The 27,166-nt window shown below is 38.9% G+C and overlaps 6 protein-coding genes across 11 annotated transcripts in view; 2 read left to right on the forward strand and 4 right to left on the reverse strand.

Moving 5' to 3' along the window:
- Positions 1-4,850: 4,850 nt before the first annotated feature.
- LOC119666011 lies at positions 4,851-6,299 on the reverse strand. The gene has a single exon (XM_038075272.1). It carries the CDS (start codon positions 6,297-6,299, stop codon positions 4,851-4,853), a length of 1,449 nt encoding a protein of 482 aa, XP_037931200.1.
- Positions 6,300-6,455: 156 nt separating this feature from the next.
- On the reverse strand, positions 6,456-8,648 carry LOC119666012. The gene is made up of 2 exons (XM_038075273.1): positions 8,529-8,648; positions 6,456-8,300 (listed from the first exon to the last, which is right to left on the reverse strand). Exons 1-2 carry the CDS (start codon positions 8,646-8,648, stop codon positions 6,456-6,458), a joined length of 1,965 nt encoding a protein of 654 aa, XP_037931201.1.
- Positions 8,649-8,660: 12 nt separating this feature from the next.
- On the reverse strand, positions 8,661-9,980 carry LOC119666014. The gene has a single exon (XM_038075275.1). The coding sequence runs from the start codon at positions 9,978-9,980 to the stop codon at positions 8,661-8,663; it is 1,320 nt and encodes a 439-aa protein (XP_037931203.1).
- A 2,530-nt stretch (positions 9,981-12,510) lies between these two features.
- LOC119666015 lies at positions 12,511-17,617 on the forward strand. Its single transcript, XM_038075276.1, has 2 exons — positions 12,511-13,928; positions 17,503-17,617. Exons 1-2 carry the CDS (start codon positions 12,511-12,513, stop codon positions 17,615-17,617), a joined length of 1,533 nt encoding a protein of 510 aa, XP_037931204.1.
- A 36-nt stretch (positions 17,618-17,653) lies between these two features.
- LOC119666016 lies at positions 17,654-18,790 on the reverse strand. Its single transcript, XM_038075277.1, has one exon. The coding sequence runs from the start codon at positions 18,788-18,790 to the stop codon at positions 17,654-17,656; it is 1,137 nt and encodes a 378-aa protein (XP_037931205.1).
- A 6,097-nt stretch (positions 18,791-24,887) lies between these two features.
- LOC119668489 (period circadian protein-like) overlaps positions 24,888-27,166 on the forward strand; it is a 79,806-nt gene continuing 77,527 nt past the window's right edge. Inside the window, exons 1-6 of one of the 6 annotated variants that reach the window (XM_038078012.1) lie at positions 24,888-24,970; positions 25,022-25,173; positions 25,239-25,346; positions 25,420-25,511; positions 26,286-26,709; positions 26,764-27,120. In XM_038078012.1, coding sequence (XP_037933940.1) covers positions 25,155-25,173; positions 25,239-25,346; positions 25,420-25,511; positions 26,286-26,709; positions 26,764-27,120 — 1,000 coding nt within the window. In that variant the 5' untranslated portion in view covers positions 24,888-24,970; positions 25,022-25,154. Of the gene's footprint in view, positions 24,971-25,021; positions 25,174-25,238; positions 25,347-25,419; positions 25,512-26,285; positions 26,710-26,763; positions 27,121-27,166 lie in introns of those variants that run through there. The other 5 variants (XM_038078013.1, XM_038078014.1, XM_038078009.1 and 2 more) reach the window with 5 other exon arrangements.

Here is a 27,166-nt window from a genome sequence, read left to right on the forward strand (position 1 = left end):
GTTTAGTCTACAGTGCCCTGTTATGATTCTTGTGATGATTCTAAATTTTTCTTTTGATAAGTTCATACAATCCTGGTATCTCTTATTGTTACAGGTACCAATAAATGATTTGGATTGTTTTAAACCTAGTATATTATCCCAGTAACCCTTTTTATTGTGGTTCTGCTTAATTTTATGATAGAAAGAAGCGTACTATTTCCTAATTCACAAAAAGGTTCCGGCCCCATCATCGGTGTGGCTCCTCCTTTTCTGACAAGTTTGTCTGCGTATTCGTTTCCGCGTACGCCAGTATGTCCCGGTACCCAGAGAATCGTCACCTGATTTGTTTCACCAAGCAGATTTAGATTATCAAAGCAGTCTAACAGTCTAGCTTGGCTGTCTGTTAGTATTGCAATATTTTTACCCTGGTAATTCTGTCCAATATTGATGGGTACGTATTTTAAAACTGTGTAAATTTCCGCTTGGAAGATGCTAGTATTTTTCCCCAGCGCATTCCAGTGCTTCTTGCCTGGTCCGACTATGCCCGCTCCGGCATCTTACTTACGGAGTAGCCGTCAATGAACCATGCGTTTGTGCTATTCGACTGATAGGTCCCATGGGATTAAAAGTTCCGGACGCTGCTTCGCAAGATGTTCGAACTTCCTTCTATTGAGCTAGCTATCCGTTATATTTCCTTTCTTCATTCGTAGTATTGCCCTTTCCATTTGGGATCTCATCAGTAAGGATGTGAGTATAATGTATGTAAGTTTAGTGTGTAAGTGTTACTCTGTTGTCTGGTTCCCTTTTCCAAAGTATAAGATGATAGGTCTGATGATCGCCGAGTAGACCCATCGCAGTATTTTTGGTGTACAGTCCCAACTTTGCCTGCTATGGATCTGTAGGTCATAAGAGCTCTAGTGGCTTCCTTCGTGACCTCCTCAATGTGGTGTTTCCAGTTGAGTTTTTGATCTAAATGTATGCCAAGAACTTAACCGTTTTCTTTATTTCTACCTCAATTCCATCAAGTCTGAGGTGGTCCCAGACGTTTGAGTTTGTATTTTGTTGTAAAGGTAACAACTGTAGTTTTAGCTAAGTTTATACTCAGTCCTACCTTGTTGAACCAGTTTCTTGTGATTTTTAATCCATATTAGATTCTATAGTATTAAATATGTTCAAATTTTCCTCTGCTTGTTATGAACATGTTATCTGCTTAGCCTTGCGTTGCTAGTCCGTTGTTTCCTAGTTCGTGAAGTAGTTCATTCACCAGTGGATCCTTCTTACCTGTTTTTGGTATGAAAACTATCTTTGCCCTTTTCCAATCGTTTGGTATATACTCAAACGCAATGTTAGCCCTAGTTATCTTCGTCAGCAGGGTTAGCAGATATTTTATTCCCTGTTGAATAAGTGCCGGAAGTATGTCATATCAGGTGATTTAAATGCCTTAAAGTTTTTCACCGCCCATTAGAGCCTAGCTGTCGTACATATTTCCTTGGCTATAGCTCAGGTTCCTTTATCTGCTGTTTGGCAAGCTTTCTGATTGGTGTTCTCAGTTTCTTGTCCCTCCTTGCTAAAGGATCCTAGGAAGTGAGTTTTGAAAAGTAATTGGATCCTTCCCTTCGTGTATTGTCATCTTTTTTCAGATTGGTTGAGGAGAGTGTTTTCTCTATGGCCAATACTTTGCAGAGCCTTGCTGCCTCCGTAGTGTGTTCTATGCTACTACAGAACATTCTGAAGCTTTCTCTTTTTGCTCTCCTAATGTCCTTATTATAGGGAATGAGAGTGCTTCTATATTCGGTCCAGCACCCAGTGCGCTTGGATCGAATGAACAGGCTTCGAGCCGTTGTTCTCAACGTCGTGAGTTTATTGTTCCACCGAGGTATGTCCTTGGTTGATTTTATTGAGCTTATCGGGCAGCTACTTTCGTATGTATCAATAATGGCAACTGTTTTCAACTGTGGATTCTAGTTGGGTTGAATTCTGGATATTTCTCCCTATATCTAACAGACTTAGGTTAACTCCAAGGTTATTCTGGTATTTTTCCCAGTCTGTGTACCTATGGTTTCTATTGATATAGGCTGCTCCTTCAATGTCAAATCTTATAATTCAATAGTCTGGTGTTATATATAGACCCTCTTCACGTTTCCTAGTTACAAAGGTTGGTGTATTCCTGATATTTATAATTTCTAATTTATTTTTAATTATAAATTCTAGAAGGTACTCACCCCGTTTGTTAGTGTCTGTGCTGCCGCAAACCTCGTTGTGTGCGTTAGCGTCACAGTCTGCATATGCCCTCAGGTAGTATCTCAGTAGATACCCGGTTGCTAAGACGATGCTTATGAGATTCCCGTTGATGTTAATGTGAATCCTGAAAGACATAGAAAGTTAATATTTTTATTCAATACCATACAAGTTCTGGGGTTATCACATTTGACATCTTATATTATCCCTGTGTAATCTTGGCTCTTGGACCAGTATTACACTCAGATTGTTCTTGAGTGCTGCTTTTGCAATAACTGCTGAAGTAGCTTTTGCATGAGGTAAATTTATTTGAGCTATTTTTATATTGATCATACATGTTGTTCAGACCTTGGTTTTCTTCTCTGTCAGTGGGACATTATCGACGTTTGATAGATAGACTCGGTCCTAGTCTTCCGCTTCCGCCAAGTTTAGCATCGTTATGTCGAGGTCATCAATGTCCTCATTTGCATGAGGTAGGATACTGATTTCCTCAACATGTTGGCTCCTTGTGGCCTCTGCTTCAATACTTCTTACCACCTCCTCCGGTATTTCTACCCCCGGAATTGGCGATAATTCATTTTCTTCAGTTGCTATGATGTCTATAGCCGTCCTGTTCTTGTGTACAGGGATACAGCTGAACCTGTAGACGATTCTTCAGCTTGCCGCTCTTATAGCTTCTAACGGTCGGTCGTCAATCTCAATCGTTAGCAGCGTCCCATTCTTCATATCCTTGCTCTTGAATATTCTCCACAAATGTGTAAAGTCCTTCATTATGTATTACTAACAAATTAAGCAGAGCTGTCATACAGTGAACACTTTGTATGTTTTCCTTAGTGCACGTGGTCAGCTGAGCCCTTCCCAGTTTTTGAGCTGTGGTATTACTTTACAGACACAGTCAGCCGTTTCTTTGCTCACAAAGTCTACCAGTATAGGACGTTGTTGAAAGTTTGTCCTTACAGACTTTGAACATTTCGTCCATTAAGAGGTTTTCCACTCTTTCTTGCTCTTCCCAGATGGAAATAGATTCCGGGTATAGAGGAAGAAGAATTGCCAATCTTATACCCCTGGTAATGTTTGCGTAGCTGACTTCGGAACCTACAGTCCTCTTGAGCATAAAAGAGCAGTTTTTGCTGTACTAGGCACAAGTTTGGGTCCTGCTTCTTTTGGCAGTATTACCTTCTGTTGGACTTATCTCAGGTGTGAATCTTTTCTTTGGCACTGAGATGTTCTTTGGTCGGTGTATGGTTTTTAAGGCTTTTGCCTTTTTTTCTTCGGGCGTTAAGCCCTATTCGAGATACTGCAGATACCATTTTGTACCTGGACCACTCAGACCTTTCAGTTTTCTGGCATCACCGAAAGAGACGGTTAACTCGGATGATCATCCAGTACAAGGTTGTGGGATGTTCTCCTTAGTCCGTCCACTGAGTGGTCAGCGGACAGGAATTCCGTAGTCAGCAAGCTTGCCTGTAGCTAAGTCCCTACACCACGTTAAGGTGCCTACGACGTAGGAGAGGGTATAATACATACATTTCTTCAAAATTTTCCGCACAGCCTCAGGACATATTTTATTTTCAAGTATTTTGGCAATATGTTCATCTAGTGTGGATGCAGTTACTTTTGGATTTACTTTCATGTGGATGATTATACAACGTCTTTCTCTATCTGACAGAGTTGAAGGGGCACCAGTGCGAGGTTTAGAAAGGTAATTACTCGTTTCCTGGAAGTTCTTTATAACTCTCTGCACAGATGAATATTGACGACCAATATCTTCAGCAATTTTTGGTTGGCTTACGTCATCTTTCCAAAATTGAACAGTTATTTGTCGTTCACTAATACTAAATTCATGTTTTTTATGTTCCATTGTAAAAATTTATTGTTTATTTAAATTAAATATTTTTAAATAATTAATTATTAGACTTTTTAAGAAATCAACTGATAATTGTTGCTTTTATATATAATTGTGTTTAATTTTTTTTTAAAGAATAACTGTTAATTTTTTATGTTTGAACTGCATTCCTGTTTTTTTGGTTAAAAGAAATCAGAAAACAAAAATTAATTTGAGTAAAAATTAAAAAAATTATGCGATATACAAAAAAAATTTTGTGGGTGATTGTAGACTTTTTCTACTATGTGTAAGCAGGAAAAAGCTTTTGAGGTACATTACTTGTAGAACGTAAGGTTGTGTGAAAATATATTTGCAAAACCCATGGTTTAGCGAAACATAATTTTATTATATTTATTTATGTTATTCTTTCCTATATAAAATTGCTGTTTCGATTTTTTTTTTTTGACTTCTTCATCACAGCGGAATAATATAAGAAATAATCTTACAATCACTGAATTGGAATTATTTACAGTAATATATAAAGTATTTGTATGAAAAACAAACACGATTATTTTACACACACGCAAAATGTTTATTTATTTATTCAATTTAGAAAAAAATTAGACTAGAATAATTTATATCTCGCCAAGCCAAATAAACGTGCACACTCCATGCCAGTCAAGTAAAGAAGAAGGAGAAAGAAAAAGTAAAAAACCGAAGCCAAAATTATCGCTGCCAGATGTTAGGATGCCATCGTCAAAAACTACTAAATGTGTGCTGCCATATCGCCTAGTTGGTGTGCCAAATCTCAAACATCCTCCCCGGCTGGACGGGTACGTTCAGGATGCTCCACAAGCCTGCATATCTTTTGGATAGGTCGCATGCATTCGCCTGCTGAATGCTTGATCGTGACTACTCGTACCATACCATCTTCGCCTGGGTGAAGTTTAATCACCCTGCCAAGCCGCCAATGTGTTGCTGGTAGATTCTCGTGCCGGATAACCACTACATCGCCTATGTTGATGTTGTCGCCATTCTGATGCCATTTGGAACGTGGTTGCAAAGTTGAAAGATATTCATCATGCCATTGTCGCCAAAAATGCTGTTGCATTTGCCTTAATTGTCGCCAGTATGATAATTTGTTGCTAGGTACCTTGCCAATAGGTTCATCTGGTACTGCCAATAGAGATCTGCCAATTAGGAAATCTGCAGGTGATAGAGCAATCTTGTCGTCACAAGTGTCATGCAAAGGTATAAGTGGACGTGAATTCAAGCAAGCCTCGATATGTACAAGTAGAGTATGTAGCTGATCATAGTAAATGGAATGGGTGCCAACAATGCGTAGTAAGTGCTTCTTCGCTGACTTAACGGCAGCTTCCCATAGACCGCCTTGATAAGGTGCGCCAGGTGATAGAAAATGCCATTTTGTGCCTCGATTTGCCAATTTCTGTTGAGAATATTCATTATGGCAAGCCTGTAAGTCAGCGGTCATTAAGCGATCTGCGCCAATGAATGTAGTGCCATTGTCACTGTATAAATGATTACATGGACCACGCCGGTTTACGAAACGGGTGTATGCATTTATGAAAGCCTCAGAAGTGAGATCTTCAGCCAATTCGATGTGCACTGCCTTGGTTACCATGCACACAAAGATTGCCACGTAAGCCTTCCGTACGGTTCTTACAGCCTTGGAGCCAATGCGTATGTTGAATGGATCGCAATAGTCTAAGCCAGATCTTGCAAATGGTGGAGATGGGGTGACCCGAGCTATGTCCTGATGCACCTGCCATATTAAAAGCCTGGCCAATGTGCTATCCTTCGGAAGAATGATTGGATGACGCTGTGGCTCTGCCACCCTCGCATTATGTAGACGTCCGCCTACTCGCAATATATTGTCCGCTGTGGAGTTGATGAATGGACTCAGTGCAATGATCTTGCTGGATGTAGATATGGGCTGGGCCTTTTTCAGCTGCTTGATTTCCGCTGCGAAATATTTCGCTTGTTCTGCCTTGATGTGGTGATTTAAAGCAATGTCCATTTCGCCTGTACTGATGTGTGTATGCGAACGAAAACGATGATGTGCCTTTTTGCAACGCAATATGTATGCAGTAGTGCGCAATAGCTTGCCAAGATGACTGAACCGGTCCAACAGATCTATGACGACCAATTCGTCGCCAGCGGTGTAGTGTGTCTGTAATGCGGGTTGACCTATTACCTGCAATGCCTTTACCTTAACTGGTTTTAACTCGCCTTCCATTATTGCCAGCTCTGCTGGTGCACAGTGGTGCAGCTCATTGATTGAATAATCAGTTGAATTAGGACCGTGCCACCATAATGCGTAGTTTTGCAACGCCAAAGGGGATATGCCACGACTGGCGCAATCAGCTGGGTTGAGTTTGGTAGGAATGTGATGTCAATGCCTGATATTTGTCATCGATTGAATGCAGCCAACGCGATTAGCAACGTACTGCTTTAATTGTGATGGGTTTTTGCGTAGCCAACATAGAGCAATATTTGAGTCTGAGTATAGAGTGTATGGTACGTGCTCCAAATGCAAAGCCTGCCTTGTTTCGTGTAAAAGAGTAGCCAACAATTGCGCAGCACAAAGTTCCAATCGGGGTACTGTTACCGAATGTAATGGTGCCACTTTAGTTTTTGATGCGATAATGTGACTAGTGATACTGCCATTGTGGTTTGTTGCCAAATAGAGTGCTGCAGCCATTGCCTTGACACTAGCATCGCAGAAGCCGTGAAGTTGTATTTGATATCCGGGTTGCATGCCTATCCAACGCGGTATTCGCACTGCCTCCAGTTGGGACAGCTGCCTTCGGTATGTGACAGTTCCGAACAGTTCAAGTGGTAATGGGTCATCCAATGCCAATTTTGCCTGCCAGAGCTTCTGTATGAAAAGTTTAGCCGTAATGATGACTGGTGCCAACATGCCAATTGGATCATATAATTTTGCGGCATCGCTAAGCACTTGCCTTTTCGTAAGATGTTGTGCATCATAAGAGCTAACCTGATAGAAAAGTTCATCAGTGAGTGGATCCCAGTGTAAGCCTAGAACAGTAGTTTCTGCCAAGTGCGGATTAAGCTGACATGGATCAGCATCGCCAAGAAGATGTGCCAAGACTTCAGCGCTATTCGATTTCCATTTCCTGAGATGGAATTGACCGTCTGCCAAAACAGATGAGACATCGGCCGCCAGTTGAATCGCCATGCCAATAGAAGGTGTACTCTTAAGGTAGTCATCTACGTAGAAATCATTCAGGATGCTGTGCAAAGCAGTTTTAGCTCGTACTTCATCTGAGAGTTTATAAGAGTTGTCTCTGCCACATTGCTGCATAGCGCGAACAGCCAAATATGTGCCACTAGTTGTGCCATATGTAACGGTAGCCAATTGATATGTGCGAATGGGCTGAGCGGATGATTCCCGCCAGAGGATCTGTTGCCACTGCCTGTGCCTCTCGTCAACCTTGACTTGCCTGAACATTTTCTCCACATCAGCTGTGAATGCTATTCGATGCTGCCTGAAGCGAAGCAAAAGGTTAAGTAATAAATCCTGTATTGGGGGGCCAGCGAGTTGTGTATCATTCAATGATATGCCATTCGATGTTTTTGCGGAAGCATTGAATACGACTCGGAATTTTGCCATGACTGCATGATGTGGAATGTAGTATGCCTGAGATGGGTCGCCTGAATTATGCTGAATAGGGTGCATGTGACCAAGTTGTTCGTATTCGCGCATAAAAGCCACATATCTTTGTCTCAGCTCTGAGTTGGATGCCAATTTTCGTTCCAACTGGTGAAATTGCCTGAGTGCCATCTGATGTGAATTGCCAAGTGGTGGAGCATCTGGTGTAAATGGTATTTGTACACAATAACTGCCATCATCAAAACGCTTATGTGTGCTCATGAAAATGCACTCGCAAAGATCAACTGCTGCTAGTGTATCGCCTTTAGCCATGCCAATTTCTTTGGATTCAAATAGCCTGTGTAGAAGGTCATCAACTCGCTCATCAGGCGCCTCCACACGCAATGCCATAGATTGTTCCGCCTTGTAATTATGCATGGTTGCTTCGGCTGGTCCGAATACAACCCAGCCTAATTGCGTATTTTGTGCCACAGGATCATCAAGCTCGCCACGAACTATGCCATCTGCCAACAATTGGCCCCATACGTCTGAGCCAAGCAATGCATCTATAACACCAGTTTCGCCAAATTTCGGGTCTGCCAAGGGCAAATTGCGTAAATGCTGCTAACAGTTTTCCATGATTGGAGCCACAGGGATTGCTGAGGTAATTTTGTTGATGATGTAGAATTCAACATCCAAGCCAAATAAAGCATTGACAGTCGAAAATATGCGCAAGACTGCCCGGCCATTAGTATATGAACGATTGCCACTGCCAACGCCTTGTAATTGCAATGCACTTTTCTGCTTCCGCAGAGCCAGTTGATTAAAATATCGCGTACTCATTAGACTTACCTGAGAGCCTGGATCGCATATAGCTCGACACGAGTCGATATCGCCAAAGCCATTTAAGATGCGTATTTGTGCTGTTGCCAAGAGTATAACCCGATTGCCTATAGTAGCGAATGTCTGCATTGGATGGTGTAGTCACTGATGCACACGTGGTGGGATGCCAGCCTGGTTCGATTTCGCTGGTGCCTGAGGTGTAGTTTGTGCCTGCTGTTTGGACTCTTGCAAAGGAGGAGTTTGCGCTGGTGAACTTCGGCATAGTAGAGTGTGATGCCTGCCATTGCATATGCGACAATTAGTTGAGCCACATGCCTTAGTAGAATGTCCAGGTTTCAAGCAATTGAAGCAAAGATTCGAGCCTTTAAGCAGTGTGAAGCGCTCCGCTGGTGAGCAAGCCAATAGCCTGGTGCACTTGCCTATTTGGTGCGATGCGTCATTGCAAAACTGGCAGTGGCCTGAAGTAGTTGCTATTAGGTTTGTCCTCATTAGACGTGAGCCTGGCCTTTTATAATCAGCCTGAGATGTGTCACGATATTGTAGTGTAGCGGTCTTGCCATCAGATTTTGGTTTGCTCTCCATTTCTCGCCAAACAGTGCCAACTAGACTGTGAGCTCGTGTCTCCAAAAATGCAAGCAAATCTGCCAAAGGAGGAATTTGATTAGTTGTGCGGCTCATGCCCCATGCCTGTTGCGTAATTGTTGGTAACTTGGCCACTATAATGGGTACCGCCAATGCATCCCATTGATCCACAGGTAGGTTCATTACTACAAGTGCTCGCAAGGACTCTCGCACTGTATCAACCACCGAGAGCAACGCAGATGTTGACTCAGCCTGTGGTGGGTTGAAGCCAATTAGCCTAGCCACGTGTATTTCAGCCAACTGTTTCGGATTGTCGTACCGAGCCTTCAGTGCAGCCCATACCTCATCGTACCCGCCACTGTACATGCCTCCGACAAGTGCCACTGCATCACCATGGACTGCCTCTCGCAGTTTGCCAAGCTTGTATGCCTCTGGAAACTCTTGCGAATGTACCAATGTCTCGAATGTGTCCTTAAATGCCAGCCAATTGCGCATCGTGCCATCAAACTTGGGTACCGCCAATCGTTCCAATTTAATTGCCAAGCCTTGGGAAGATACAGCACCGCCTGCCATATTGGAAGGTGCATCCGTATTTTGTGCATCACAACGGGCCAACTCACGCCGCAATGCAACGCACGCCTCGTTATATAAGTCTTCCACCTCGTCCCACAACTTGATGTGAGACCATAATTCAGTATCATCTCTTGCCAAAGCCACCAACTCACCATGTGCAGTTTGTAGTTTTTCGAAGTGTGCCTGCAATGTTGCACGATCTTGCTGCATACCAAAGCCATCCTCAACGTAGTCATCCGCCACTATTTTGGCAGCTACCCGCTTTAATGATGACCACGCAGCCGTACGCCTATTTAGGGCAGCCATATTTTCTTCGTATAAAAACGCCAAAAAAGCCAAAAACGCAATTTAATTTTAAATAAAAACCGAAACTCCCGGGTTTCGGCACCAACAAATGTATGAAAAACAAACACGATTATTTTACACACACGCAAAATGTTTATTTATTTATTCAATTTAGAAAAAAATTAGACTAGAATAATTTATATCTCGCCAAGCCAAATAAACGTGCACACTCCATGCCAGTCAAGTAAAGAAGAAGGAGAAAGAAAAAGTAAAAAAACGAAGCCAAAATTATCGCTGCCAGATGTTAGGATGCCATCGTCAAAAACTACTAAATGTTTGCTGCCATATCGCCTAGTTGGTGTGCCAAATCTCAAACAGTATTGTTATTGTCAAAGTTCGTAATATGATTTGTTTATGTCAAGTATTGAGCTAAAGCTGTGTTTCTCTATCTGTTTTGATGTAGTTCATATGTTTCTTATATGTCTGGAAAAAGGCATGAGCTAATGTAATGTTTGCAAATTACTGATGTTTAGTTTTGCAATAATGTTTAGTTCTGCAAAGGATGTTTAAACGCCGATATTGTTTGGCGATCCTTTTGCTAACATTAATTTTATTTTATTTAAAAATCAAAGAAAGTTTTGCTGTTCGGAACCTAGTGCGCTTCTTATGAGTGCACTTCTAGTTCTGATTTTTATTTAGTTTTTCACTTTCGACTTAACCTAGGTACATAACGATGCAGCGTATGTACTTTCTTATTTACTAAATATTTTTAACAATTATATATGTATTTTAGTATTATTTATATTAATATGTATTTTTATTTATGTACAACACGACGCAGCGTAAGTACTTTAATATTTAATAATTTATTGCTAAGTAAGCGTCTTCGATTCCACTTATATCGAGTACGCTTACTGTTGATGTTGTTGTATATGCGGTCAATGCCTGGCAAGCATATGGTTCTATCGAAGGCAAAGTGCCGCCGATATGTGTGGTGTCAAATTCCTTGTGTGGAATTGTGCATTTGTTTGTAAACAATGCAATGCGCTTGGAAACAATTAGTGTATTTTTATATACACTGCGCATTTAAATATAGAACCACTTATTATTATATTAATTGTGTTAAGTATTACATTTATTTTGTCTTTTGCTGACCCATGCTAAAATGCATTTAACGTAATCGTAATACATTAATAGGTTATATTTTTGCTGATTAGTGTTTATTTTATAACTAGGGCAAGAACACATTTTAAGTAAGTTATTTACTCATTGTTTTGCTAAATATTATATGTAATTTGCTTGCTATTAATAATTTATTGTTTTGCTGAATATTTTATGTGTCATTATAAGTAATATTTTTTGCTTGATAATAATTAGTGTTTTAAATTGGGTCAGTAAATTATTGTACGTAATAAGTTTTAGTAAGTAATTATTATAAGAAAAATGTATATAAATAAATCAATTCTTTTAATAAAGTGTATTCGATGATACAAATTTGAATAGAACTTATCTTCTTTTCATAAAATTACCAACGGGTTTATGTGCTCGGTGGTATCTTCACGAATATAAAAAATATACAAATATACCGTCCAACAAGTTACATGTGCTTGGTGGAATTCCGGTATACAAATACAAATTGATAGAAACTTGAGAATAAAAGCATTCTCAACATATTTTGGTGACTCCGACGTAATTTTCCTATAAGGACAATAAATAGGAACGGTGTTATCATGGAGCATTTCGACACACTTATTGATCAACAACAAGCTATAGGAGCTGAGATCGAGAGGATAATCAGCAACTTCAAGAAGGATCCAGTCTCAAGGAAGACGAATCGCTATTATCAGGATAGAATTCTACGGTTAACTGAACAATGGTCAAGGTTAGAGAAGAACCACAACACGTTATTATCTTGTAAAGCTATGGCTGAAGATACAGAAGACGAGTATTTCACCACGGGCTACTATGAAAAAATGACTGAATTGACAAACAAATACTTGGGTATTTTTAACAAGGCATTAATCGAAATGCAAGAGGTAGAAAATGCTCAGGAAAAGCCGCCAAGGCAATACAATCAAAATCCAATGCAGCTTCAACAAAATGAAGAATTATCACGAGTGTTACGTAATCAACGAGCACTCATAAATGTCATTGACAGATCCAGTCAAGAAATTGAAATGGCAAGCCAAGAATCTCAAAATGAAGTTTTTTATTCTTGCAAGCTTGCTTTGATAGAAGGTTATCACAAAGCATTCGATAACAACAATGAAAAAATATGGAATTCTACATCAGAAGAATTCATTGAAGGATACTCCTGGGAATTGTATTATGAAATTAGTCAAAAACTCCAAGACATGGAGATTTGTTTGAAACTCAAGCTAAAATCATCCAATTCTCACTACCAACACAATTCAGGCAGTTAAATTACCAACATTTACAATTACAATTACCAACGATTCCAACATTTGACGGAAACCAGCTGAAGTGGGTAGAGTTTCGAGACCTGTTTACACAACTTATAGACGAACAACCATTCAAACCTATCCAAAAGATGTTCTACTTAACAACTAACTTGATTGGTGAGCCCAAAAACCTGATAAAGCATTTCCCAGCATCAGCTGAGAACTACATTACCGCATGGGAGATTCTGAAGGCTAGATACAATAATGGTAGATTATTAGTTACCGCATTGTTAAACAAATTATTCGCATTACCAGCAATGACAACTGAAACCGCTTCTGGCCTTAAAACATTGCATGATATTTCACAAGAGTGTTTATTGGGACTTAAGGCGCAGCACATTCCAGTCGAACATTGGGACATCATAATTGTTCATATGACGTTGAAGAAATTAGACAAGATCACACAAACAGCATTTGAGCAGTCATTATCAAACAATCGAGAGCTGATCACTATGAAGGAACTATTTCAATTTATTGAACAAAGGTTCCAATCGCTAGAAACAATAAATAATAGCGCATCAATCAAAAAATGGGTTAAGACAGTGGCTACAACTAACACTGCACCAGTTAAATGTCCAATATGCAAGAGAGATAATCATCCAATTCATCTATGCAAGCAGTTCCTGGATGACACCCCAGCTAAGAGGCTACATCTCATAAAATCATTGCAACGATGTTTCAATTGTCTAAAAAATGGTCACTTCACAAAAGACTGCACATCAGGCAGTTGCTTAAAATGCAAGAAGAAACACAACACCTTGCTGCATTTAGAAGGCACATTTGAAGCATCTATGATTAAGAAGGCATCCATATCAAAAAATCCTGCTTCTCTGTTCTCCAACAATCTCAACATCCAAAAAAATTATGTGGTATTAGGAACTGCACGTGTTGTCGTTAAAGGCAACAATGGAAGAGAAATTGAGTGCAGAGCATTATTGGATTCCGGCTCCCAAGTCAACCTGATAACCGATCAAATAATTAAGAAGTTAGGTGAAAACCCGAAAAAGACCTCAGCATGTATAGAAGGTGTGGGGCAAAAAAAACAAGATGCGCAACAACGAATCAATTTAGCTTTCTCGTCCAGAATTAACGGATTTAGCAGCCGAATAGAGGCTTATGTATTACCTAAGATTGTGTGTGACCAGCCGAGCATTCATATTGAAAGCTCAAGCTGGAAAATACCACAGAACATCAATCTGGCAGATCCGTCGTTCAATACCCCAAACAAAATCGATCTCCTACTTGGAGCCGAGTTTTCTCATCAACTATTGTCCATCGGCCAAATAAACCTTGGCAGAGGTCTCCCCATCCTACAGAATACATTGCTTGGGTGGCTTGTGGTGGGAAAAATATCTAACCAAAATTCAATTATTTCACCACAAGTTTGTGGAATATGCTCTGAAGATGAGCAAGATACGATGAAGGTTATCGAGCGGTTCTGGCAACTAGATGAACCAGAAAAGGCAAACAAAAATCTATCTCCTTCCGAAGAGTTGTGCGAGTCTCGGTTGGTTGGTTGCAGTGGCAGGTCATAAGATAACTTCAAATGTACCTCAATTAGCGATTTTTCGCCGTTTTGTTACCACATTCCTCGCAAGAACCCTAGTATAGAAGAGTAGAAACTAAATCCATCCCACCGAATTTAGGTAATTTAACAGGTCTTTCATCCTTACCATTGAGCAGTCTGATAAACTATCACAAAAGTATTTTCCTAAGAACCTATATCTTCTGGATGCTAGAGCTGGGCATTCACAGAGAAAATGTATTATTGTTTCTTTCTCCCGCGGGTTTCCACAACTTCTGCAGTGAGAGTTATGGGGAGTACGCAGTTTCTCTGCGTGAGTTCCTAACCACCAATGACCAGTAAGAACCGCGATAAGCCTTGCAGTGTTTACGCGATCTTTTTTGATGAGTTCCAGAGATTTATTTTTATTATAAGTGGGCCACGTTAACCTGGAAGTTGCACATGACCTTAGTGCTTTCCATCTGTTATTGGCGAGTTGCAGAAAGTAAAGAAAGGTACTTCTTTTGATGGTCTCCAGGGTAATATAGACTGATACCGCCAGTGACGCATTTAGGGAGGCACCAGAGCGGGCTAAACTATCAGCTTTCTCATTCCCTACGATGTTCCTATGCCCAGGAACCCAGATGAGTGTGATATCGGCCAACCGGTTTAGCTCGTCGATTGCTTCTCTACATTCTTTTACTATTTTTGATTTCGTTATAAAGGATTCAAGAGCTTTAATTGCTGCCTGGCTGTCAATAAAAATAGCAACACTACATCTGTTCTCGATGTGGCTTGCAATTTGCCGACAGGCTTCTTTTATTGCTAGAATTTCAGCCTGAAAAATCGTAGCTTCATTAGGTATCCTAAGAGAGATATTTATATTTTTAGATGGTGCGAAGATTCCTGCTCCTGCCCCACAGCTCATTTTCGAGCCATCTGTATATATTGAGATATCGTAATTTGCTTCGAAATTTTTCCTTTTCCACTCATTTCTTGAAGGGAATATTGTCTGGAAGTTCCTTTCGAAGTCTATACACGGATTCAGATAATCCGATGTCATCCTATACAGACAATTTGGAACTGTACCTAGAATCCGACTATGTCCATATGTTCGTTCTAACCATACGCCTGTTACTTTCAGTCTTACAGCGCTATTACAAACCATGTTTTTAATGTGAAGATCAATAGGTAGCAAATGCAGCATCACGTTTAGGGCGTCCGAAGGAGTCGTCCTAAAAGCTCCTGTGATGCCTACACATGCCGTCCTCTGAATTCTGTTAAGTTTGCCGATATTATAGCTCTTGTTTAGAGCCGGCCACCATACGACAGCACCATATGTGAGAATTGGTCGTACAATTGCCGTGTACATCCAGTGGGTAATTTCGGGACGAATCCCCCATTTTTTGCCAAACATCCTCTTGCAAGAATAGAAAGCTACACATGCCTTCTTGATACGAAGATCGACATTGTGTTTCCAGTTTAACTTACTATCCAACAGAATTCCTAGATGTTTGGCTTTTTCCGATAGTTTTAACTGTTGCCCGTTTAGTGAAGGCAACCTGAAAGCTGGTATTTTGGTTTTAGTAGTAAACAGCATCATTTCAGTTTTTCCTGGGTTAATACCTAGTCCACAACCTGTGGCCCAGGTACTTATCTTAACCAAGGCCCTTTCCATAATGTCGCTAATTATGTTAGGGAACATACCTGACACTAGAATAACCACGTCATCCGCGTACGCTACTGCTTTCACACCTATCTTATCTAGAATATTAAGAATATTATCCACGACCAGCAGCCACAGTAATGGTGAAATAACCCCTCCTTGTGGCGTACCCCTGCTGACGTGCTTCGTTTGTGTTATGCTGCCTAGCTTTGATTGAATAATCCTAGTTTTAAGCATAGTAACTATCCAATTTTTAAGCTCTTCCTCTAAACCTATTCTGGAAAGAGAGTCATGAATAGCTTTATTGCTTACATTGTTAAAAGCTCCTTCAATATCTAAGAAGGTTGCCAAAGAGTATTGCTTAAAATGAATCGATTTTTCCACAGTACGAATAACCTCATGCAGAGCTGTTTCCGTAGATCTACCCTTGAGGTAAGCATGCTGGGATTTAGAGATTGGAAAGCGTTCTACCTTTTGTCTTAGGTGGAGCTCTATTACCCTCTCCATTGTTTTTAGTAAGAATGAAGTTAGGCTAATCGGCCTGTAATCTTTGGCGGACTCATGTCCGATTTTGCCTGCCTTGGGTATAAAGACTACTTTAACCTGTCTCCAACTAAGTGGTACATAACTATATTTAAGACATGCTTTGTAAATTTCCCCTAACCATGGAACCACTAAGTCTTGTAGTTTTTGCAACATAATAGGGAAAATACCGTCCAGACCTGGCGATTTATAGGGACAGAAACTGTTAATTGAATACCTAATTTTTTCCGCTGTGACTATTTCTTCAGTCATCTGTGATGATGTGCTTGCCAAGGTGATTGAACCGTTTTCTCTAGCATCATCGTTACAGTTTGGGAAATGAGTGTCTAATAGTAATCTTAGTGTCTCAGCAGAGGTTTCAGTCCATGTGCCGTCCTCTTTCTTGAGATAAGAAGGATTTGCACTTTCCTTGGATAAAACCTTGCTGAGCCTAGCAGAGGATGAGGTTGATTCAATTGACTTACAAAATTCCTTTCAGCCATTACTTTTGGCCTTCCTGATAGCTTTCTTGTAAGTTTTAAGACATTCCCTATATTCATGCCAACTATTGTCCTTATAGCTTTCGTTAAACTGTTTTCGTGTTCTCTGCCTGAGATCACTTAATTCTGAATTCCACCAAGGTGGAAAAGATTTTTTGCTTCTTCTTGTTGGACAAGATTTCTTGTAAGCTATATTAAAAGCTGCCTCAAGATTATATATCCTCTTGTCTAACTTACTAGTAGAATCTATCTTAATTTGTCTTACTTTATTAAGTTCCACCTTAGTTACCCTTGTAAAAATATCCCATTTTATCTTCTTCGGGTTTCTAAAGGGGATGGTATGATTTGGTTTAATGTTTAAGTTGAAGAGAATCCAACTATGATCCGAAAAGGATTTCTTGTCAGATACCTTCCAATTACTAACTACAATATCTGGATTTTCGGATAGGAGTGTTATATCTAGCACTTCTTCCCATCCTTCAAACCCTTGTGAACTGGGGAAAGTGAAAGTAGGTGTTTTACTTCTAATGCAAATTAAAAGGTTCGAATTGCTAATAAAATCAAAAAGGTACTCACCCCTGTCATTGGTTTCCGAACTGCCCCAAAGCGTATGCCGCGCATTGGCGTCACATCCAATTAACGTGGGAATATCTTTTGATGTACTTCTGTTTACTAGCGCGACTACCTCTTCCGGAGGAGCATCTCTATCATGTGCCATGTAAGCAGAAGCCACAATAAAATTTTGTCCACCTGGCATTTCGATCCTTACGACTGTTAGATCTTTATCGCTATACTGTGGACATAAAAAGGCATTAATACATTTTTTTACTAGGATACATGATCTTGGCTTACCATTGTTCCTAATATATAAATTGTTATAATTTTTCAGCATTAGCCCCATGATGTCCTTACCTCTGACCCATGGCTCTTGCACAATGCTGACATCGACATCCTCCTCTATGAGAAAGATGGCGAGATTGTCCGATGCGATTTTCGAATGCTGAAGGTTAATTTGTGCTACTTTCAGCATTCGTGCAGGCTTACGAGGTTTCTGAAGCTTCTTCCTGAAGCTTCATACCGTCAAGCATTTTGTTAGCATCCTCTAACTCCTTGCCATCATCATCATTGCCTGTTGGGCGGAATATTTTTATTTTGGTGTACCGTACGCCAAACCTCAGCTTACAGTCCATTTCTTCCAATGGCTTCACGGATTCCTCGTTTATCGCCAGAAGAAGCGTCATATTGTTTTTTTGTGTGCCCTCGTCCTTGATGACTACCCAGTCATTCATTGGCACATTTTGGTTCTGCCGTTGTAGCAGCTGGAGAACTTTCTCATGCTCCATCTTCATAATTGGCAGCCAAATGCGGGCCCTTGGTCTTCTTGGGATATCGTTGGCTGGGATAAGCTTTAGCCTTAAACCTTCCCATGCATCACTTACCTTAGCAATGCAGTTGCCAAGAAATACTTTAGATAGCTGGTCATCACATTTGAAGACCCTGCAACCACGAACCACTTCTGATGAATCAAAGCCTGGTGTGGGGGCGTCTAGATTTGTTAGAAGGTGTTCCATCACCATTTCAGCCAGCTTGGGCTCAATCTCGTCCCATTTCTCCAGCACCTTTTTTCCATTCCCGGTAATATCATCAATGAGCGCCACCTGTAGCTCATCCCTTGCTACTTCGTTATATGCCCTTTTCGCACTCGTTGACGGTTTACTAGTATAACTCGTTCTCGCTACCTTGCTTTTTGAAGTATGGGCCGTCTCGTCCTGAGACCGATCCCTCTTCATTGCCTTTGCGGGTTTTGATAGGGTGGCCTGGTATTCGTTATACTCATCGACCACCTTCTGATATCGTACTTTGTCTGTACGGTCAAACGTCTGTTCTTTACCTTCAGCTTCATTTTTAGCAATCTTGCCAAGAATGAACATGGCCTTCTGGTACCTTTGACGTCTGATCTTTGCCTCAGACTTTTTTGATTTCTCGGCAGGCGCACTATGGCTGGCGCGCTTGTCTGCCGATTTTACTGTTATGTGAGAAGTAGGCGCAGTGCGGCTGCTACTGCCTACTTTGGGTAGTATGGCGGTTTCGACTCGCTCGTTTTCTTGGCTTGATGCCAGGAGCTCGTCTTCGGAACTGGTACCTAGTTCCTTGTTAGTTTTTTGTGCGAGTCTCATTTTGCAACTTATATGAAAAGGAATCAAGACGGTCGATTCAGTGTCAGATTACCCTTCAAGCAAGATCCATCGTTGCTTGGTGAGTCAAAACACATTGCCATTAACAGGTTTTTAGCGTTGGAAAGAAGACTCGATAAGGATGTAATACTCAAAACACAGTATGTACAGTTCATGAATGAATATGCTGATCTCGGACACATGGAAAGGGTTGACATCAACCAAGTTAATCCTCATTATGTCATCCCACATCATGGCGTTTTACGGCCCGATAGCAGCACCACGAAATTAAGAGTGGTATTTGATGCATCGTGCAAGACGAGTAGTGGACTATCGTTAAATGATACAATGTTTACTGGCCCTACAATTCAAGAGGAATTGTTTGCGATTTTACTTCGATTCAGGTGCCCAAGATTTGTCTTTTGTTCTGACATTCAAAAAATGTACAGACAAATCATTATTCAGCCCGAAGATAAAACATATCAATTAATAGTCTGGAGAAGCAATAATAACGAACCCTTACAATTTTATCGATTAAAAACAGTCACCTATGGAACACGATCAGCCCCATATCTGGCTACTAAATGCTTACAACAGTTGGCGAAATCTAAGTTGCAAAAATATCCACTAGGTGCAGCAGCACTAAGTAATGACTTCTACGTAGATGATTGCCTAAGTGGATCAAATAGTCTCCAAACTGCCAAAGATATACAAACTCAGTTAAAAGGTTTGTTGGAATCAGCAGGATTCAAGCTACGTAAATGGTGTGCCAACCATCCGTCACTTCTTCAAAATATTGCAAAAGAAGATCAAGAAGTTGATTTGGACTTTCAAAGTGACGACGCAACATCAATCAAAACATTAGGATTGACTTGGCAACCAAAAGAAGATCAATTTCGCATAAAATTAAAACTAGATCCATTAAAAATCATTACTAAAAGAACCATTACTTCGAACCTAACCAAAATTTTCGACCCATTGGGACTACTAGGTCCAGTACTCGTAACAGCAAAAATACTAATTCAGGACCTATGGCAACTACAATTAACATGGGACGAAGCAGTACCAGCCGAAATATACACTAGGTGGACTACCTTTTATGACTATCTACAAGTACTAGATCAATTTAAAATAGATCGTCATATATTCGGAAAACAGATGCCAGCACTTGAATCAATACAATTGCACGTATTTTGTGATGCTTCACAAAAGGCATACGGAGCCGCAGTTTACGTTCGAGCGAAACTAATGGATGGTCGACTAATAAATCGATTGTTGTGTTCCAAGTCTCGTGTTGCTCCACTCAAAAAACAAACGACTCCAAGGTTAGAACTGTGTTCAGCTCTATTAGGAGCGACATTGATGAAAAAGGTTAAGAACAATATAAATCATGATGTAGCAACATATTATTGGACTGATTCAGAAATCGTTCTCTTCTGGATCAACTCTTCATCAGCAAGGCATCAACAGTTCATAGCAAATAGAATCAATGCAATTCAAGAAATTAGCTTGCCTAATCAATGGCGTCACGTAAGATCTAAGGATAAACCAGCTGACTCATTATCACGGGGTATCAAGCCAGCTCAATTACTCGAAAATAACTTGTGGTTATACGGTCCACTCTTTCTTCATGGTTCCGAAAGCAACTGGCCTGGCGAATTCAATAAAACTCTCTGTATTGATCCGGTGAATCCTGAATGGAAACAAACGACAAGGGAAGTGGCCTTAATCTCAACTGATTACGATATCCATTGGATCGATAGAATCAATCACAGGAATTCATTTAGAACTCTACTACATACGGTGGGATATATGCTGCGATTTGTAAATCGGGCAAGGCGAACCAATTTAAGCAATATCACTATGGCTCTAAGCCCTATGGAACTGGAGCTGTCACTCAGGCATATAGTGAAGTACATACAACAGTCAGAACTAAAAGAAGAATTAAATCAGTTAGAACGCAACCAAACAGTAAAACCTGCAAGTACACTTGCTGGACTGATGCCATTTTTAGATGAACACAAGATAATTTGCGTGGGGGGAAGGTTAGAAGCATCATCACTTACATATGATGAAAAGCATCAGATAGTCCTTCCATACAATAACCCTATTGTAAAACTGATAATGGAAGACATACATGAACGAAATATGCACTGCGGCGGTCATGCACTGCTGGCAGCAGCGAGACAAAAATTTTGGCCGATCAAGGGTAAAATTATGGCAAGATCAACTATTCACCATTGCGTTCGTTGTACTAGATGTAAACCAATTACTTTTGAACAAGTCATGGGAAGTTTACCAAGGCATCGAGTACAGCCAAACAGGCCATTTTTTAATACCGGAGTTGACTTCTGTGGGCCTTTTTGGGTGCATTATAAGGTAAGAGGAAAACGTCCGCATAAGGCATACCTAGCAGTTTATTGTTGTTTTGCGACAAAGGCAGTACACTTGGAACTGGTAAGCGACTTGACAACAGAAGCATTTATCGGATCATTAAAACGTTTTATCGCACGACGCGGATGCTGAAAAAATATATACTGTGACAATGCAACGAATTTTGTCGGTGCCTCTAACAAGTTGCAGGAATTAACAACAACAATGTAGCTCAGGAACAAATAACAAAAACTTGCAGCAACAAAGGAATAGCATTTCACTTCATCCCTCCTCGTGCACCTCATTTTGGTGGACTATGGGAAGCAGCGGTTAAATCAGCAAAGTACCTATTGGTCCGAAGCGTTTCAACTGAAACGTTAACGTACTAGGAACTCGAAACCGTCATTATAGAAATAGAAGCTATTTTAAACTCACGACCTTTAACACCAATGTCGTCTAATCCAAATGATTTGCAGGCTCTCACACCAGGTCATTTCTTAGTTGGTGATGCACTAACAGCACCCGTAGACGCAACATGTGAAAAGGTAAAATCATCTCTTTTGAGTAGATGGAATCTGGTTGCACACTTAAAACAAGAGTTTTGGAAAAGATGGCGGGCAGAGTACCTAATGGAACTACAGGTTCGAAACAAGTGGCGTGAAGAATGCAAAAACATTGAAGAAAATACACTGGTGATCCTTAAAGAAGATAATGTACATCCTTTGCAATGGCCTTTAGGGCGAATAATGAAGACATATAAGGGTAATGATGGATTTATACGAGTCGTAGATGTCAAAACCGCAACAGGCATGTTAAAGCGACCAATTCACAAACTAGCACCCTTATTTCCTGAAAACAAACCTATTAAAACACAGGAGAATCGCCACAACAAAGAAGAACGAATGGACAATGAGATAGTCCCACGAAAACAAAGACGTGTGTCCTCCAATATAAAATTAACTACAGTACTGATATCTCTACTTTTACTCCCGATTGTTCTTTGTTCACCAGTAAACGTAACTGAACTTCGCTCCGCTCCTGGCATACATTTTGAACAAGTAGGAACAACAAAATTGATAACATCCCACTGGAAAATGATAATCTATTACGATTTAGCTCCATTTAATACAGAGCTGGACATACTAAAGGATTCAACGTTGAATCTTTTGAAGCTATGTGATCAAAGCAACTTAAATTCAACATGCAAGTTTGTGGTTCATCATTTCCAGCAAGCAGAAAGTGAATTGAGAACAGCATTTGAATTTATGTCAAGCGCCCGAAATAAGAGAGGGGCAATCGATTTAGTTGGGAATATAGCAAGTTCCCTGTTTGGAGTACTCGATTCCAATTATGCAAGTGACATGTCGAAGACGATCAAAACCCTAGAAGATCATGATGACAAACTCAAACATCTGCTCAAAAATCAAATATCAATAATTGACTCCACAATTAACGTTATAAAAAAAAACCAGATAAGTCTCAAAAATAATTTCCAGGACATTGAGACTCAATTAAACGCGATCTCCAAAAGGTTAGTTAAGGACGAACATGACCAATTATATGGCAATATTATTAACATGCTGACCATCCAAATGACAATCGCCACGATAAATTTGCAACGTACGCAATCCACAATCATGGATGTTCTCATTGATAGTCATCACGAAAAAATTAACCCGCTTCTAATTACGCCGCAACAGTTAATAACGGAAGGAGAAAAAATCCGAGCACATTTACCGTCTCATTTACAATTTCCAGTAGAACAAGATGATATATTAACTCTTTATAAGCTGATGCAAGTAACTGGGCAGGTATCAAGTGACCATGTAATATTCAATATTATGATACCACTCGTTGAACGAAAAACCTTTGAAATATTTCATGTAGTGCCTGTGATCTCTAGCGCGACCAAGGTATTAACGTCAATAAAGCCATCAACAGAATATCTGGCTATCAATTCTCACAAGGATGAATACTTCCCCATAACAAAATTAGCACTGCAATCGTGTATTACAACTGAAGAGGACTCATACCTTTGCTCAAATGTTCAATCTATTTATCGTCGTGGAGCAAATGTGTGCAAGTGTGAAATCAATTTGTACAATAATGGAACAGGTGACGAATGCGAAATAGTTGAATTAAAGGAAACTACCATTTGGATTCAGCTGAAACACAAAAATCACTGGATATACGCTACCAAATATCCGATGCAACTCAATGCAGTATGCGGTTCGAATGCATTTCCAGTGATACTAAATAGTACCGGCATGGTAAAAATTGCATCAAATTGTGTCATCAGAGACAACACGGTTCTTATTCAAGGACACCAAGTCATAACAAGTCTGCTCAAATCAGCATATACGAGCATAGGAATTTCAACACCTAAAATTAAGCCATCTAAGCGGATAAATAATTCTGAAATTGAATATCTTCCACAATTAAGAGAACTAACAATTCTGCAAAAACAACTAACGAAGGATACATTACCTGAACTATCATCAAAGGTACAGCAAACTGAAAAGCATAGCTTGTCAGTGGGGTACGCAGCCTTGTTTTTGATTATTGGAATCATCATCTTAAAAAAAACTAAACTAATACGAAACAATCAGACGCAAGGTCAACCGAATGTTCAGACACCTCAGCCGCTTCCAAGATCAAGGTCAACATTTGATATCACAACAACATAAAGATGACACCACTCTAAGTTGAATTAAAATTCAACGCGGGGAGGATATGTTAAGTATTACATTAATAATTTATTTTGTCTTTTGCTGACCCATGCTAAAATGCATTTAACGTAATCGTAATACATTAATAGGTTATATTTTTGCTGATTAGTGTTTATTTTATAACTAGGGCAAGAACACATTTTAAGTAAGTTATTATTCATTGTTTTGCTAAATATTTTATGTAATTTGCTTGCTATTAATTACTCATTGTTTTGCTAAATATTTTATGTGTCATTATAAGTAATATTTTTTGCTTGATATTAATTATTGTTTTAAATTGGGTCAGTAAATTATTGTACGTAATAAGTTTTAGTAAGTAATTATTATAAGAAAAATGTATATAAATAAATCAATTCTTTTAATAAAGTGTATTCGATGATACAAATTTGAATAGAACTTATCTTCTTTTCATAAAATTACCAACGGGTTTATGTGCTCGGTGGTATCTTCACGAATATAAAAAATATACAAATATACCGTCCAACAAGTTACATGTGCTTGGTGGAATTCCGGTATACAAATACAAATTGATAGAAACTTGAGAATAAAAGCATTCTCAACAAATTGTATGCATTGCCAATATAACTAACGCATATACATTACACTAAGCTCAGTGCACCCTGGCACAAAGAGAATAATAAAATAATAAGTGCATAGAATAATAAAATAATAAGGGCATAATAAATATAATAAAGGGCAAGACATCCGCTTGCCAGTTTGATGATAACACTGAGAAAAACTGGTATTCATAAGTTCAAATTTAAACAAATTTGATACTAAATATATAACATAACGGCTTCGTGATTTTATTTGAGTAGAGTTTGACCAAATACTGCAGTAGGTAATTGCTAGAAATTACGAAATGGATATATTAAAACAATGCGTGCATTCCACGCTTATTTTATTTTCTTTAAAATAAAAGAATTTAAATTCGAATTGATAGAAGGTTTGTCTTCAACTAATGTTATTTTTTTCAATCTTTTAAATTTTTTAGCGGAAGTTCAAAATCTCGTTTAAGTGGCAGTCATTCTTCTGGGGGCAGTAGTGGATATGGTGGTAAGCCGTCTACTCAAGCATGCAGGTATATTAATAAGAAATTTATGTAGTTATATATGTAATAAATTCTAAGTAGTAGTAGCTTACATATAAAACGAGGTAAGGAAAAGACAAGAAAGAAGAAGAAACTAAAGTGTTCTGTGCAGCCCAATACTAATGTACTCGAAGAAGGGCAAAAACCAAATGAACAAAATGATGATCAAATTGGAATGACGGAGAAAGCAATTAGTAATCAATAATCATACTCCATTGCAAATTAATTTATTAATGTTATACCTTATTGCCAATCGTAGCACAATGCAGCCGTCAGATCGATAATAAAGAAAACTTCGAAAATGAAACTGACGAACAAACAAAATCAGAAAAGTTTTTGCAGTTTCCATCACCTTCCTCTCTTTCTGGTAAATATAAAACAAAATAATTTTTAAATTTGCAGAAATTTTAATTTTGAATAAAATATTATAATTTTAAAAGAAAATGTGCAACAATGCAGCAAGTCAGAAAAAACTTGGGAGTCAGCACCAGGAAAACTAGAGAGTTCTGAAAAAACGGAAAAAGTGAGAGAGGTGTGTATAAAATCCCGGGCTTTGCACTAGAACCTAGCCGTAAAACTAAAATAACTAATATTTTTGTTGAAAAAGTTATTAATTTTTAATTAAACGTGAACATTTATTTTCTATTACATAAATTCGTTAAATATAATTTTTTGAAAGAATAAATACAATGATTTTGACAAAATAATTTTTTTTAAAACGAAATACAATTATTCTATATCTGGTTTATGATTTCGTTCTAATATAAACAAAGCAAGTAAAATTATTAATAAAAAACTTTCATAGTAATAGTAACAAAACTCCAGAAAAATATGCGAACAAAGAAAAAAACAAAAAAAAAAAGTCAAGTACGGCTTTGGATCAGTTGGTTAAGGTGCGCTGATTCTGAGCTTCACATTTGGCAGGACCCGAGTTCGATTCCTGGTACTTGCAGTCTCAAAAATAATTATTTACGAATAATTAAATACAAGAATTTTCAAGACCACTGATGATGGGTATTTGGCAATACTCGAAACAGCTGTATGGTCAGCCAAAAATTCAATTAATTAAAATAATATAAAAAATATAATTTTTGTTGTATTTCACTACTGTTCGAAGAAACCTCTTTATAAAAAGAAATACATTAATAATATGTTCTCGGAATTAAACCAAAAAAATCCAATAGTTTTGCCAAAGCGAAATCCTATATATATATGATATATTGTCATACCGAAAATAAATTGACAAATTTACGTTTTGAAGTTATAACAAAAATGTCATAGATTTACATTAACTTAATATTTTTAGGAAAGTTTTTGTTGCGTTATATCTATGCACGATGGAATAGTTCTTTATACAACACCAAGCATAACTGATGTTCTAGGATTTCCACGAGACATGTGGTTAGGTAGGTCATTTATTGATTTTGTTCATCCCAAGGACAGATCAACATTTGCTAGTCAAATAACAACAGGCATTCCAATCGCAGAATCACGTTGCAACGTATCGAAAGATGCACGTAGTACATTTTGTGTAATGTTACGTCGATATCGTGATTTGAAAACTGGTGGATATGGTGTCATTGGTCGTCATATAAATTATGAACCTTTTCGTTTGGGATTAACATTTCGAGAAGCTCCTGAAGATGCACGCCCAGATAATATTCTTACATCAAATGGAACTAATATGTTATTAGTAATATGTGCAACACCTATCAAAAGTTCTTATAGAGGTACATAAAGTTTTTATAATTTAGGATATGTGCTGATTCTTGAATATTACACAGTGGCAGATGAAATTTTGTCGCATAGAAGCCCTAAATTTTCAATTAAACACACGTCTACTGGAATTATTTTGTATGTTGATAATTCCGCTGTTTCAGCTTTAGGCTATTTACCGCAGGATCTCATTGGTAGATCTGTTTTAGATCTGTATCATCATGAAGATCTAGTTCTTTTAAAAGAAATTTATGAAACAGTTATGAAGAAGGGTCAAACTGCAGGTGCATCATTTTGCAGCAAACCTTATCGTTTTTTAATACAAAATGGCTGTTACGTTTTACTGGAAACTGAATGGTCCAGTTTTGTGAATCCTTGGTCCAGAAAACTAGAATTTGTCATTGGACATCATAGAGTATTTCAAGGTTCACTTTGTCATTTTTGAGTAATCAAATTACCTACATAATTATT

Source organism: Teleopsis dalmanni, chromosome 1, assembly GCF_002237135.1.
Source record: "Teleopsis dalmanni isolate 2A chromosome 1, ASM223713v2, whole genome shotgun sequence".
Classification (NCBI taxonomy): domain Eukaryota; kingdom Metazoa; phylum Arthropoda; class Insecta; order Diptera; family Diopsidae; genus Teleopsis; species Teleopsis dalmanni.